Source organism: Microtus pennsylvanicus, chromosome 1, assembly GCF_037038515.1.
Source record: "Microtus pennsylvanicus isolate mMicPen1 chromosome 1, mMicPen1.hap1, whole genome shotgun sequence".
NCBI lineage: Eukaryota > Metazoa > Chordata > Mammalia > Rodentia > Cricetidae > Microtus > Microtus pennsylvanicus.
In genome coordinates this window covers 151,463,960-151,480,203 of record NC_134579.1, presented here as the reverse complement: position 1 = coordinate 151,480,203, position 16,244 = coordinate 151,463,960, and the positions used below count along the sequence as shown (strand labels likewise).

Genomic DNA, 16,244 nt, shown 5'->3' with positions numbered 1-16,244 from the left:
GGGAAAGCAGTATAGGGGTTCTGAAATAAATTTGAAAAGACCTATCCACTGTGTTACACAAATCACCTCTTCTATGTGCACAAGTAAAATAATATCACCACCTCATAAAGATTCTTGAACTCCCATGCTTGCTTCAGTATTATTCACTGTGCCAAGTGATGGCAAGAGTTCTCTTTACTCTTTCCTTCTCCCTGGTGCCTGTAGGTCTCCTTAAGTAAACCTGAGTGCTTTTACCCACCTGGAAACCAAAAATTTCATTGAAAATGCTCTAGTGGGTGAATGCTTCCTCCTCACCTCCTCTATTAGTTACTTTTCTGGTGGCTGTGATAAAATGGAGTTGAAGGAGAGAGGGTGTCCTAGTTACTTTGCCTGTCTTGGTGATAAAAACACATTGACAAAAAGCAACCTGGGGGCGAGTCCAAGGTTACATTTTGGTGAAGAAGTCATGTCAGCAGGAACCTGAGGTACCTAACATATTACATCTACAATCAAAACGAAGAAAGTGATAAATACTTGTGTTCAAATTACTATTTCCTTTTTTTATATAGTCCAGAATCCCAACCCAGAAAATGCAGTGGGCAGGTTATCCACCCTCAGTTAACCTAATCAAAATAATCACTCACATGCATGTGAAGAGGTCTGTCTCCCAGGAAGCTCTATCTCCTCAAACTGACAATTGAGAGCAATCATTACCAAAGATTTATTTTGACTTAGTTTGACGGTGTAATCCATCATGGATGTGAGGATACAGTGAATGAAAGTCCCTCTAGGTATAGTGGCAGGAGCATGACACAGCTGGTAATTCTGCATCCATAGTCAGGGAGCAGAGAGAGATCAGTCAGTGAGTGGTGATGTTGCACTTAGGTTCTCCTTTCTATTCAATCTAAGACCTGGCCCTTAAAGCAGTATCGCCTATATTCTGAATATGTCTTTCCACTTCAGGTAAACATCTCTGGAACAGTTCTAAAAGACACACTTACAGGTATGTCTCCCAGGTGATTCTAAAACCCATCAACTTGACAGCCAAGATTAAGGATCTCACTGTTGAGGTGTTCTGCGACACTAAACACCAGGGGTCCAGACTGTACAGCTTGCCTCTTTCATTAGATGATGGAAACCATGTCTTACTAAGTGAACAGGTACATCAGTGAGTGAGCAAATCACAAGGAATCCGAAGTTTGCTGAGCACTGTTTACGAGCTCCAGAGTTCCTTCACAATTAAGCTTCTCCATGCTTGAGTTCGTTGGTACTCTGTGCTAATGGCTTGAGTTGAAAAACATGAGCAGCATCATTCATGGAGCCACCCTCTGCTAAAGAAACACCTGCACACCTAGGTCTGACTCTCCTGTTGGGATAACATGAGGCTGGCATACACACAGGTCTGTGTAGATGTGTCCTGAGTGGTACTGGAGGGAAGTGGATCCATGTTCTCTCTCAAGACCTCTTGGCATAGATGGGCGTAAGTCACCTCCTGTGTGTCTTCTGCTGCAGGCGCCTGCCATTGTGAGACACAAACTATGAAGAGAATCCCCAGGTGAGATTCTGGAGAAGGAGAGCAGGGCAGTGGGGAGGGCTCACCTGTGTGTCCACCTTCCTACAGTCCTCAGGCGGAATGCCCTCCAAGTCACCATCTGGAAGGAAAGGTGAGAAGGTGTGCCTGTGTCGCAAGAGCCCTTAAACAATACCATTTTGTGTTTTATATTTCACAGATGACCAACAGAACCCAGGGGTAAGACAGCAACATCACACAGCGAGGGGCCCTCCCACCTCTTCTGCTCTTCTCTGGAGGCCTCCTAAGCCCACAAGCCTCCTAAGACCACACGCAACCATTTTCACAACAAGGCTCCTTACATTTATGTTTTTCCTCCATGTCCATGGCTGGGCTGGCCCTGAGTGAAAAGAAATGGAAACATTAAAGTGTGCCTGAGAAATTACACATAAATAGAACTCTTAGGAGCTGGAGGTGTAGCTCAATGATAGAGTGCTTGTCGAGTATGTAGTGGTAGTGGCTTCAATCCCCAGTACTCAGACAAAAACCTTATGGAGATGCAGGGATGTATTTACTGGGAGAGTCCAAATTTACCCACCTCTTATATTTCACCTGCCTCCTGGTCTCACCATTAGTGGCCCCTACAGAAAGACAAAGATCAATCTTAGAATCCACCATGCCCCATACACCCCCTCCCAGATCAACCCACACACACACTGACTCCTGGAACATACTGTGTTTGGCACAAAGCCAGTAGAGGCAGATGAAGAGGAGGAAGAGGAGGAAACAGGCAGCAGCAACTGAGGCCCAAACCACAATATGGCTGGGTGGACCTGGAATTATAAAACAGTAGTGGTCTGTTATTAAACATCAGCTACATTAATTCACTCATTCAATCAATCAAACATTTATTGAGTGAAATAGGCATTTAGGAAACCTACACAAAAAATAATTAAAGCAATCAATCCATGTGTTCTTGATCACAGGTGGTGTCTCTTTTGAGTCTTTTAAACATAGTAAGACCTTATGTAGCCAGGATGACTTCAAACTTGAGACCTTCCTGCCTTCAGCTCCCAAAAGCTGGGATTATAGGCATGTATCTACATACCCAACTGATGAGACAAATTAAATACAATACCAAACAAAATTCATTTGGGGAGATGGTCCATAAAGGATAAGAAACACCCAGCCCTCTGAAGCTAAGAGAACCCTTCCCAGATAGTCTATGAAGAATATACACTAATCCTGACCTGAGTGAACCACATAAAGAAGGGACAATCAGGAGGTGGCAGGGGAGGGTGTTTTCTAATAAAAATTGGAGATCGAAAGTGACATGCAAGAGTCAGAAACTGAAAAGCATTGCAAGCTACAAAGATGAGCGCAAATGAAATAGCACCTACAATGTGATTGGCGTACGATGTGCCTTGTTTTAAAGGAACAGAGCCTCTTAACAAATGCTGGAAAGCTCCAAGTCAACACAGCAGAGACTTGTGCATCTGTGTGCACTACTGCACTGGTCACAGCAGCCAGGACATTGAACCAGACCAGCTTAGATGTCCATCCACAGATGAACGGATAAAGATAATGTAGTGCATAGCCAGAGTGGAACTTTATGCAACTGGAGAGAAAATGAAATCATGGCACACATAAGAAAATGGATAAAACTGGAAACCATTATATTACAACAAGTAAGCCAAACTCAGGGAGATAATAACACAGGATTTCACTCTTATATGAAACTTCCATTTAAAATGTGTGTGTGAGAGTGAGTGTGTGTGTGTTGAAATTAAGAAGGGGACCGTGAGAAAAGGAGAACTCGAGAGAGACAGGAAATTGAAAGTGTAATGAAATTATGAAATAAGAAAGCAGCAGTGGAGACTGTCTTGGGGGAGGAAAAGCAGCAGTAATAATAACGCATATGGCCTTAAAAAGAGATCTGAGTGCAGGGATTAAAGGTGTGTATGCACCATCACTTGTCCTGATATTTTAATTTAAAGTTAATTGAGCCAGTCAGTGGTGGTGCATGCCTTTAATGCCAGCACTTCAGAGGCAAAGGCAGGCAGATCACTGTGAGTTCGAGGCCAGGCTGGTCTGTAGAGTGAGCTCCAGGACAGCCATAGTTACACAGAGAATCCTGTCTTGAAAAACCAAAACAAATATCATTTGGTAAAAAAGAAAAGAAGAGGAAGAAAAAGAAGGAGAAGAAGAAGAAGAAGAAGAAGAAGAAGAAGAAGAAGAAGAAGAAGAAGAAGAAGAAGAAGAAGAAGAAGAAGAAGAAGAAGAAGAAGAAGAAGAAGAAGAAGACAAAAGGCTAGTGAGATGGCTCAGTGGATAAACACACTTGCTTTCTAAGCATGAGGATCTCAGTTCAAATCTCCAACCCCCACATAAACACAAGCACACGTAGAAACATAGTTATACATGCTTGTAACTCAATGCTGGGGAGTAGAAACAGCAAAATCTCGAGAGCTGAGTGGTCCAGACAAGCACTGGGCAGAGCTCTGGGAGTCATGCTACAGAAAGGGAGGAAGAATTCTATAAGCCAAGTGGGGGTGGGGTATCATGATCATGGGGAAGGAACTCACACAGACAGCCTACATGGGGCCAACCTAGGCCCTCTGCATGTGTGTGACAGTTATGTACCTTGGTTTCTTTGTTAAGGTTCCCAGCATTGAGATCAGGACCTGTCCTGGTGCTTAGTTGGCTTTTGAGAATCTGTTCCCCATGCTGGATTACCGCCCCCAGCCTTGATACAGGGGGTCAGGGAGAGGAGCTTGGTCCTGCCTCAACTTGATATGCCATACTTTGTTCAAGCCCATGGGAGGCCTGTCCTTTTCTAAATGGAGATGCAGGAGGAGTGGATAGGGAGAGGGTTAAATGGAGGCAGGGGCTGTGGGGACAGGAAGAGAGTAAGGAGGGGAAACTGTAGTCAGTAAGTAAAATAAATGATAAAAAAGATAATTAAAAAGAAAGAGTTCAGCAGTCAGCCAGCCTGACCAAAAGAGCAAGGAACAAGTCTGGTGATGGATCCTATCTCAAAGAAATGACGTAGAGGGTAGAAGAAGACAGCTGACACCTTGCTCTGGCTTCCGTGTGTATGTACACACAGCCTCATGTACGTGCACCACACACTGCTCACAAGTAAAAGAGAGAGAGAAACGCAAAAGTAGGCACCAACTACAGTGAAGAAAAGAAGTAGTTGGCAGCAAAGAAGGGACAATAGAGAGGGGTAACAATGAGACAAAGCTTAGTGGTACGTGTGTAAAGATGCTTGAGTAAAATCTATTACTTTGTGTGTCCTAATTGAAAACTCATTTTAGGAGAAGAAGAAGAAGAAGAAGAAGAAGAAGAAGAAGAAGAAGAAGAAGAAGAAGAAGAAGAAGAAGAAGAAGAAGAAGAAGAAGAAGAAGAAGAAGAAGAAGAAGAAGAAGAAGAAGAAGAAGAAGAACTCGTGTTGGTGATATTAATTAGGATCTACCCGGGAGACGAGGTTCTGAGCTTGTCCGTGAGGGGTAGCCTGGATTCAGCTAGTCTCTGGCCAGGCCTGTGAAAGTCCATACTGGTTAGACTAACTGAGGAGGGAGCAGCCACCCTAAAAGTGAGAAGCACCATTCCCAGGGCTTTGGTCACTGCATTTTAAAAGGAGAAAGGTAGCTGAGCTGAAGCAGTCATCACTCTCTGCTCCCTGCTTCCTAAATATTGATGCAATGTGACCAACCGCCTCAAGTTCCTTCCACCACGCCTTCCCCACCATGATGAATGTACTTCAAGCAGCTCAAATTGCCCAATAAGTCAACCGTGACTTGCCGAAGTTGTTTTTCTCGCATGTTTCATTGCAACAATGAAAAGGGGTAACTAGACCAACAGTGTATACACAGACTGGGAATTTACTCCATAGAAAGATGAACTAACTGATACAATGTGCCAGAACATGGATGAAAATGGGGTCCTCATGGTGAGCAAAATATTTCAGATTCAAGTAATATATGTTTTATTGCCTATGTGGAATGTAGATAGATAGATAGATAGATAGATAGATAGATAGATAGATAGATAGATAGATAGATAGATAATAGATAGATAGATAGATAATAGATAGATAGATAGATAGATAGATAGATAGATAGATAGATAGATAGATAGACAGACAGATAGATGTGTGTATGTATGTGTATACATCTATACAGTATACATATTTATGGCATAAAAGTAGAAAAGAGACTAGGTGAGAACAGAAGACTAGGGGGAATAACACAGACAAAAGAGAAATAGAGGTGAATATGGTCACAGTGTAGGAAATACCTGAAGAAAATATCACTGTGAGCCGATCACTTTGTGCAATGGATAGAAACGTATTCAAAAATGTTTAATGTGAATTTTCTGTGGAATGAATAGATAAAATATTGGGTAGAAAGAAGACAATAAGGTGACTGGGTGAAAGGTGACTTTGGTGTGACAAAGAAGACATAAAAAGAAGGAACAGGATTTGAAGAATGTTTTCAGGACACAAAAGATGGTTTAATGATGAGCCATGTGAGAAAGGACAGCAAAAGAAGATCCCTGAAGAATTACTCTTCAAAGAAAGAAATGGACTCTCTGCCCCATAAGGACAGATGTCGGGGGGTGAATGGATGCTTTCCAATTCGTGGCTCTGTTGAGATGTATACTAAATGTCTACAAAAGATAAATCTCAAATATCCCATTGGATATATAATTCTGAAGATCATAGATGATTTCTTGGCTGCAGCAGTAAAATTAAACTTCATCAGCAAATACTGCACAAAGTAGATGTCTAAGAATGTGCAGACCCCATCAAGACCACTGTACACCACCTGCTCACACAGAAACTCTTCATGCATCATTCCCTTATCTATTCTACATGGAATTTCTTCCTCCTGCCTCAACATGTCCATTTTTCCATCTTTAATTCATTCTCACTGGATATTTTCTACCCCAAGATTCAATCTCAAGTATGCTCCCAAATTGAACTTCCATGGCCCTGCCCACTTTATTCCCCATACCTGAAACATGTTCAATCTCTTAAAACCTGAAGACATCTCAAATGACTAGGAGTTCTAAGATATAAAGAAATAAGTCCCCTTTGTCAAGAAATGTGAGTTTTCTTCTGTTAATGTTTTCTACATTCTGCTAGACTTTGTTGACTCCCCATGAGAGCCCTTACCTGTTGGAAGGATTAGATGGGGTGGGATGGGAGGAAAATAAGAAGGAGTAGGAGGAGGGGTGGGAGGGAGAACTGTGGTTGGAATATAAAGTGAATTTTTTTAAATTAATTTTCAAAAAAGAAAAGCAAAATTAACATTTAAAAAATGTTTCCTCCATTCTCCACTGGACTGATGACTGTTCAGAGGTGGTACCATGATGACCAAAGAGTGGTGGGACAGTAAGTGTAGTATGTGTTCCTTATAGTGGGGGGCACTTGTTTGTTCCCAGCTGCCCAGACCATGAAATAGCCACACAGAAACTATATTATTTGCAATACTATTTGGCCAATAGCTTAAGCATTTTTCTGGCTTGCTCTTATATCTTAAATTAACCCATTTCTATTAATTTGTATATTGCCACAAGGTCATGGTCTACTGATAAAGTTTCAGTGGGCTCCAGCGCAGGTGTTTGACCCCGGTGGAGGCTACATGGCTTTTTGCAACTCCACCTTCCTTTATCTCAGCATTCAGTTTAGTTTCCTCCTCCCCACACCTAGCTCTACTCTACTCTGCCCTGTCACAGGCCAAGGCAGCTTCTTTATTCATTAACCAATAAAAGCAATACATATACAGAAGAATATCCCATACCAGTTCTTCATCAAAGTAACTTCCTTATGCAAGAAATGAAAACCAAAAAAAAATACATTACATATACCATAGCAAATACAACAAACCAAAATGCAGAGTTGTGGAGTTCAGTCACAATGGATACATTACAAAACAACTCATGCATAGTGAAAGAGGGGGAGGAAAGATTGTAGGAACCAATGGACGAGGGAGTTTGTTGTGAGATTGGGTCTCCTACTAATTCCAGAAGCAATATACATAAAGTTTCACCAACATAGCAACCTAAACAAGAGCTGGACAAGGACAACAAGATAGACATGCCATAGCTGATGGAGAAAGCCCATGAGGCCTCACTCTACATAAATGACTATAAGGAACTAGGGATTCTGAGAGTAAGGGAATAGTCGTCCCCAAGGAAGAGAACATGAATTGGTTATTCAATACAAATGCTCAGCTTTGCAAACATACATGTAATCACATTATACAGACTAAGCAGGTTATGCCAAAAATATATTCATGCATATACACTGATGTGTATATGATTAATATAAAAATAATCCACAGATTTGAAAGAGAACAAGGAGGGGTACATGGGAGGGTTTAAGGTAGAAGTAAAGGAGGGGAGAAAATGATGTATTATAACCAAAAAGGCAAAAGTAAAAACAAGATGAACTCTTGAAATCTAAAAAAACTGTCATTAATGGAGAAACTAGCAGATACTCTTTCAATTTTTCTGTCACCATCGGCTAGTGATGTACTTGTCACACATATAACTCAGAAAGGAACATTCTGAAAGATTATTCTCATTATGGATAGGTGAAGACGTCTATTCCCCAGACGAATATGTCCCCAAAATAATATAATCAACACATAATGCTCAGAGCCCATAACACAAATAGAGCAATTTCAGTCAGAAGAGCAGGGCAGTGTGCAGCATGTGGCACACAGGAGACATAAAGTGGAATTGATACATCCCACAAGGCATCCCTTGAGACCTCCAGTCTAAGAACAGAGATAAGAAACAAAAACCAGACATACTTACGTGGAATTGAAAACTCAAGCGGATCACTAGGCAGTGACAACAAGTAGGAACTGCGTTTGTGAGAGCCAAAGCATATGTAGGTCCTCCTGTGCCCTGGCCTCACAGGGGAGATGAGAAATGTGTTGTGGTTCTGACGTGAGCAGTTCTGGGGAAAGGAGGCATTTCCACCTCTGCAGAGGATGAAGACGTCAAAGGAAGAATGCGTGTGACAGAGGAGAGTCACATTTCTTTCTGAGATTTCCTGAGGTCCTGTATCAGCAGTAAGGAATGGCTTCTCATTGTAAATGCCTGGAAGTAAAAAGATTCTATTAGCTGGTCTTTGTAACATGGGCCTTTAATCCTAGCACTCAGGAGGCAGAAGCAGGTAGATCTTTTTAACTTTAAAAACAACCTGCTTGTCCCCAGCTAAGGCTCCTAGCAATAGTGAAAAGGGTACCTGCACTGGCCATATACTGTAATCAGATTGGTGACTACCCTAATTGTCATCAGAGAGCCTTCACCTAGTAACTGATGGAAGCAGATGCAGAGATCCACAGCCTAGCACTGTTCCCAGCTCTGGAAGTCCCTTGAAGAAATAGGGGAAGTATTGTATGATCCAGGGGGTCAGAGTCATGATGGGGGAGCCCACAGAGACAGCTGACCTGAGTTCATGTGAGACCATGGACCCTGGACCAAGAGTTAGGGAGCCTGCATGGGAGCAGCCTAGGCACTCTGCATGTTGTGTAGTTGCGTGGTTTGGTCTGTTTGTAAGGCTCCTAGCAGTGAGATCAGGAACTGTCCCTGGCACTTAGCTGACTTTTGGGAACCTGTTCCCATGCTGGATTACTTTACCCAGGCTTGATATAGGGGAGGAGCTCAGTCCTACCTCATTTTGATGTGCCAGACTTTGTTCAAGCCCATGGGAGGTCTGCCCCTTTCTGAATGGAGACAGGGGAAAGGTGGATGGCAATAGGGGTAGACGGGAGTTGGCCCATGGAACAGCCCAGGCACCCTCCAATTCCCTGGGCTTTTCTGGGCATTCAGCAGGGTGTGTTCCAGGCTGCTGGCTTTCTTTACCACATTTCACCCTACCCCCAAGCACTCCTTTTCATCTGCAAGGTCCTTGGATCCCCCAACTCAACCTGCCATAGGGCTGAGGGGTCCAGGAAGCCAGCAGGAAGCCACTGGGGCTTCTTCATATCCTCCCATCCTGCCTCCAAAGCCTGCCTTTTTGTCTGGAAGGTCCTTGGAACCCAGCAAAAGTCCCTGCATCAATGCTGAGAAGATCCATAGAGGAAGAGATGAGCAGGTGCCAATACAAGAATTCCTTCGATCAATAAAATACTGGCAAACCGAATCCAAGAACACATTAGAAAAATTATCCATTATGATCAAGTAGGCTTCATCCCAGAGATGCAGGGATGGTTCAACATACGCAAATCTATCAATGTAATCCACCATATAAATAAACTGAAAGAAAAAACCATATGATCATTTCATTAGATGCTGAAAAAGCATTTGACAAAATTCAACACCCCTTTATGATAAAAGTCTTGGAGAGATTAGGGATACAAGGGTCATACCTAAATATAATAAAAGCTATTTACAGCAAGCCGTCAGCTAACATTAAATTAAATGGAGAAAAACTCAAAGCCATCCCAATAAAATCAGGAACACGACAAGGCTGTCCACTCTCTCCATACCTCTTCAATATAGTGCTTGAAGTTCTAGCAATAGCAATAAGACAACATAAAGGGATCAAGGGGATTCGTATCGGAAAAGAAGAAATTAAGCTCTCGTTATTTGCAGATGATATGATAGTATACATAAGCGACCCCAAAAACTCTACCGAAGAACTCCTACAGCTGATAAACACCTTTAGTAATGTGGCAGGATACAAGATCAACTCCAAAAAATCAGTGACCTTCCTATACGCTAAGGATAAGGAAACAGAGAGGGAAATTAGAGAAGCATCACCTTTCACGATAGCCACAAATAGCATAAAATATCTTGGGGTAACTCTGACCAAGGATGTGAAAGATCTATTTGACAAGAACTTTAAGTCTTTGAAGAAAGAAATTGAAGAGAACACCAGAAAATGGAAAGATCTTCCTTGCTCCTGGATTGGGAGGATCAACATAGTAAAAATGGCAATTCTACCAAAAGCAATCTATAGATTCAATGCAATCCCCAGAAAATCCCATCAAAATTCTTCACAGATCTGGAAAAGACAATAATCAACTTTATATGGAAAAACAAAAAACCCAGGATAGCCAAAACAATCTTATACAACAAAGGAACATCTGGAGGCATTACCATCCCTGACTTCAAACTCTACTACAGAGCTACAGTATTGAAAACAGCTTGGTATTGGCATAAAAACATAGAAGTCGACCAATGGAATCGAATAGAAGACCCTGACATTAACCCACAAACCTATGAACACCTGATTTTCGATAAAGGAGCTAAAAGTATACAATGGAAAAAAGAGAGCATCTTCAACAAATTGTGCTGGCAAAACTGGATGTCAACCTGTAGAAGAATGAAAACAGATCCATATCTATCACCATGCACAAAACTCAAGTCCAAATGGATTAAAGACCTCAATATAGGTCTGAACACACTGAACCTGATAGAAGAGAAAGTGGGAAGTACTCTAGAACACATGGGCACAGGAGACCACTTCTTACGTATAACCCCAGCAGCACAGACATTAAGGACCTCATTGAATAAATGGGACCTCCTGAGACTGAGAAGTTTCTGTAAAGCAAAGGACACTGTCGCTAAGACACAAAGGCAACCCACTAACTGGGAGAAGATCTTCACCAACCCCACAACTGACAAAGGTCTGATCTCCAAAATATATAAAGAACTCAAGAAACTAGACCGTAAAAGGCTAATCAACCCAATTATAAAATGGGGCATTGAGCTGAACAGAGAATTCTCAACAGAAGAAGTTCAAATGGCCAAAAGACACTTAAGGTCATGCTCAACTTCCTTAGCGATCAGGGAAATGCAAATCAAGACAACTTTAAGATACCATCTTACACCTGTCAGAATGGCTAAAATAAAAAACACCAATGATAGCCTTTGTTGGAGAGGTTGTGGAGAAAGGGGTACACTCATCCATTGCTGGTGGGAATGCAAACTTGTGCAACCACTTTGGAAAGCAGTATGGTGGTTTCTCAGGAAATTCGGGATCAACTTACCCCTGGACCCAGCAATACCACTCTTGGGAATATACCCAAGAGAGGCCTTATCATACAACAAAAGTATATGCTCTACAATGTTCATAGCAGCATTGTTTGTGATAGCCAGAACCTGGAAACAACCTAGATGCCCTTCAATGGAAGAATGGATGAAGAAAGTATGGAATTTATACATATTAGAGTACTGCTCAGCAATAAAAAATAAGGACTTCTTGAATTTTGCATGCAAATGGATGGAAATAGAAAACACTATCCTGAGTGAGGTAAGCCAGACCCAAAAAGAGGAACATGGGATGTACTCACTCATATTTGGTTTCTAGCCATAAATAAAGGACATTGGGCTTATAATGCATGTTCCTAGAGAAGCTAAGTAAGAAGGTGAACCCAAAGACAAACACATAGGCATCCTCATGAATATTAACCTTCATCAGGCGATGAAAGGAGACAGAGACAGAGGAGCACGGGACAGAAATCTCAAGGTCCAAATCAGGAGCAGAAGGAGACGGAGCACGAGCAAGGAACTCAGGACCGCGAGGGGTGCACCCACTCACTGAGACAATGGGGATGTTCTATCGGGAACTCACCAAGGCCAGCTGGCCTGGGTCTGAAAAAACATGGGACAAATCCGGACTAGCTGAACATAGAGGACAATGAGGAATACTGAGAACTCAAGAACAATCGCAGTGGGTTTTTGATCCTACTGCACGTACTGGCTTTGGGGGAGCCTAGGCAGTCTGGATGCTCACCTTAGGAGACCTGGATAGAGGTGGGCGGTCCTTGGGCTTCCCACAGGTCAGGGAACCCTTATTGCTCTTAGAGCAGATGAGGGAGGGTGACTTGATTGGGGGAGGGGGAGGGAAATGGGAGGCGGTTTCGGGCAGGAGGCAGAAATCCTTAATAAATAAATAAATAAAAAAAATCAAAAAAAAAAAAAAACAAAAGTATATGCTCTACAATGTTCATAGCAGCATTGTTTGTGATAGCCAGAACCTGGAAACAACCTAGATGCCCTTCAATGGAAGAATGGATGAAGAAAGTATGGAATTTATACATATTAGAGTACTGCTCAGCAATAAAAAATAAGGACTTCTTGAATTTTGCATGCAAATGGATGGAAATAGAAAACACTATCCTGAGTGAGGTAAGCCAGACCCAAAAAGAGGAACATGGGATGTACTCACTCATATTTGGTTTCTAGCCATAAACCAAGGACATTGAGCTTATAATTAGTGATCCTAGAGAAGCTAAATAAGGAGAACCCAAAGAAAAACATATAGGCATCCTCCTGAATATTAACCTTCAGCAAGCAATGAAAGGAGACAGAGACAGAGACCCACATTGGAGCACAGGACTGAAATCTCAAGGTCCAAATCAGGAGCAGAAGGAGAGAGAGCACGAGCATGGAACTCAGGACCGCGAGGGGTGCACCCACACACTGAGACAATGGGGATGTTCTATTGGGAACTCACCAAGGCCAGCTGGCCTGGGTCTGGAAAATCCTGGGATAAAACCGGACTCTCTGAACATAGCAGACAATGAGGACTACTGGAACTCAAGAACAATGGCAATGGGTTTCTGATCCTACTGCACGCACTGGCTTTGTGGGAGCCTAGGCAGTTTGGATGCTCAACTTACTAGACCTGGAAGGAGGTGGGGGTTCCTTGGACTTCCCACAGGACAGGGAACCCTGATTGCTTTTCGGGCTGGGGGGGACTTAATTGGGGGAGGGGGAGGGAAATGGGAGGTGGTGGCGGGGAAGAGACAGAAATCTTTAATAAATAAATAAATTAAAAAAAAAAAAGAATTCCTTAGAAATCCTGAAAAGCAACATGATAACACCAGAATCCAGCGAACACACAACAAGAAGATTTGAACATCCTAACGCAAAAGTAGAAGAAATCTACTTTAAATGTAACTTTATGAAAATGATGGAGACCTTTAAACAGGAAGTGAAAAACTCCCTTAAAGAAATAGAAGAAAAGGCAAACAAAAAGCTAGAAAAAAACTAATAAATCCCTCAAAGATACCCCCCAAAAAAAACAGGTGAAGGAAACAGTTCAAGACTTGAAGAGCAAAATGGAGGTAATAAAGAAAATACAAACCAAGGATTGGCTGGATATGGAAAATTTGAGTAAACAAACAGGTACTATGAGACAAGTATAACCAACAGAATACAAGGGATAGAAGAGAGAATCTCAGGCGCTGAGGATACAATAAAGGAAATAGACTCATTGATCAAAGAAAACAGCAAATCCAACAAATTCTTAACACAAAACATCCAGGAAATATGGGACACCATGAAAAGACCAAACCTAACAATAGTAAGAGTAGAAGAAAGAGAAGAAAGCCAGCACAAAGGCACAGAAAATATATTAAACAAAATTATAGAAGAAAACTTTCCCAACTTAAAGAAGAATATTTATATGAAGGTTCAAGAAGCTTACAGAATGCCCAATATACTGGATCAAAAAAAATCCCCTCGCCAGTAATACTCAAAACACAAAACATACAGAATAAAGAAAGAATGTTAAGAGCTGCAAAGGAAAAAGGACAAGTAACATATAAGGTAAACCTATCGGAATTAAACCTGACTTATCAATGGAAACCATGAAAGCCAGAAGGTCTTGGATAGATGTGCTGCAGACACTAAAAGACCATGGATGCAAGCCCAGACTACTATACCCAGCAAAGCTTGCATTCACCATTGATGGAGAAAATAAGATATTCCAGGACAAAAACAGATTTAAACAAGACATAGCCTTTCAGAATGTACTAGAAGAAAAACCACAACCAAAGGAAGTCAAAAATACCCATAATAACACAGACATCTGACAACCCTCCACCAACACAACTCAAAGAAGGGAAACACACAAACACTACCACCAAAAAAATAACCGAAGTTAACAACCACTGGTCATTAATACCGCTTAATGTCAATGGACTCAATTCACCTATAAAAAGGCACAGTTTAAGAGAATGGATACGAAAACAGGATCCAACATTCTGCTGTTTAGAAGAAACACACCTCAACCTCAAAGACAGACACTACCTCAGAGTAAAGGGATGGGAAAAGGTTTTCCAAGCAAAGGGACCTAAGAAACAGGCAGGTGTGACTATCCAAAAACTTAACAAAATTGATTTCAATTAAAATCAATCTGAAGAGATGGAGAAGACATTTTATACTTATAACAGGAACAGTTCATCGGGACTGATGAAGTCTCAATCCTGAATATCTATGCCCCTAATGTAAAAGCACCCAAATATGTAAAAGAAACATTACTAGAACTAAAATCACACATCAAGCCCCACACATTAATAGTAGAATATTTCAACACTCTTCTCTCACCAATGGATAGATCAAACAGACAGAAACTTAACAGAGAAATAAGAGAACTAACAGATGTAATGAATCAAATGGACTTAACAGACATCTATAGAACATTCCACCCAAACAGGAAAGAATATACCTTCTACTCAGCATCTCATGGAACCTTTTTGAAAATTGATCACATACTCAGCAACAAAGCAAGCATCCACAGATACAAAAAAAAATTGGAGTAACCACCTGTGTCTTATTGGATTACCAAGGAGTAAAATTAGAATTTGACAACAATTCCAACCCCAGAAAGCCCACAAACTCATGGAAACTAAACAGTCAACTACCAATCCAGCACGGGATCAAGGAAGAAATTAAAGTCTTCCTTGAATTCAGCGAAAATGAAGACACAACATACCCAAACATTTGGGACACTATGAAATCAGTGCTAAGAGGAAAGTTCATAGCACTAAGAAAATGGAAAAAGCTCACATTAGAGACTTAACAGCATACCTAAAAGCTCTAGAAAAAAAGCAGACTCACCCAGGAGGAGTAGAAGACTGGAAATAATCAAACTGAGGGCTGAAATCAACAAAATAGAAACACAGAAAACAACACAAAGAATCAATGAAACAAAGAGCTGGTTCTTTGAGCTAATTAACAAGATTGACAAACCCTTATCCAAACTAATCAAAAGGCAGAGAGAGAACACTCAAATTAACAAGATCAGAAATGAAAAGGGGGACATAACCACAGACACAGAGGATATTCAGAGAATCATTAGATCTTACTACAAAAGCCTGTAGGCCACAAAAATAGAAAATGTGAAAGAAATGGACATTTTTTAGATAAATACCAGATACCAAAATTAAATCAAGACCAGGTGAACAATTTAAATACACCTATAAGTTGCGAGAAAATAGAAGCTGTCATCAGAAACCTCCCAATGAAAAAGAGCCCAGGACCAGATGGTTTTAATGCAGAATTCACCAGAACTTTCAAGAAGAGCTGATACCTATACTCCTTAATGTGTTCCACATAATACAAACAGAAGAATCATTGCCAACCTCTTTTTATGAAGCTACAGTTAGTCTGATACCAAAACCACATCAAGACTCAACCAAGAAAGAGAATTACAGACCAATCTCACTCATGAACATCGATGCAAAAATTCTCAATAAAATATTGGCAAACCAAATCCAAGAACACATCAAAAAAATCATCCATTATGATCAAGTAAGCTTTATCCCAGAGACGCAGGGCTGGTTCAACTTTTGAAAATCTATCAATGTAATCCATCAGATAAATAAACTGAAAGAAAAAAACCTATCTGATCATTTCATTAGATGCAGAAAAGGCATTTGACAAAATTCAACAAACCTTTATGATAAAGGTCTTGGAGATATTAGGGATACAACGA

The 16,244-nt window shown here is 41.2% G+C and overlaps 1 protein-coding gene across 2 annotated transcripts in view; it reads right to left on the bottom strand.

Moving 5' to 3' along the window:
* Positions 1-686: 686 nt before the first annotated feature.
* LOC142831853 (leukocyte immunoglobulin-like receptor subfamily A member 3) overlaps positions 687-16,244 on the bottom strand; it is a 78,904-nt gene continuing 63,346 nt past the window's right edge. For both annotated transcript variants that reach the window (XM_075942272.1, XM_075942279.1), the window contains exons 8-12: positions 2,224-2,322; positions 2,088-2,130; positions 1,852-1,889; positions 1,579-1,631; positions 687-1,495 (exon numbers count right to left, since the gene is read on the bottom strand). In XM_075942272.1, coding sequence (XP_075798387.1) covers positions 1,331-1,495; positions 1,579-1,631; positions 1,852-1,889; positions 2,088-2,130; positions 2,224-2,322 — 398 coding nt within the window. In that variant the 3' untranslated portion in view covers positions 687-1,330. The remainder of the gene's footprint in view (positions 1,496-1,578; positions 1,632-1,851; positions 1,890-2,087; positions 2,131-2,223; positions 2,323-16,244) is intronic.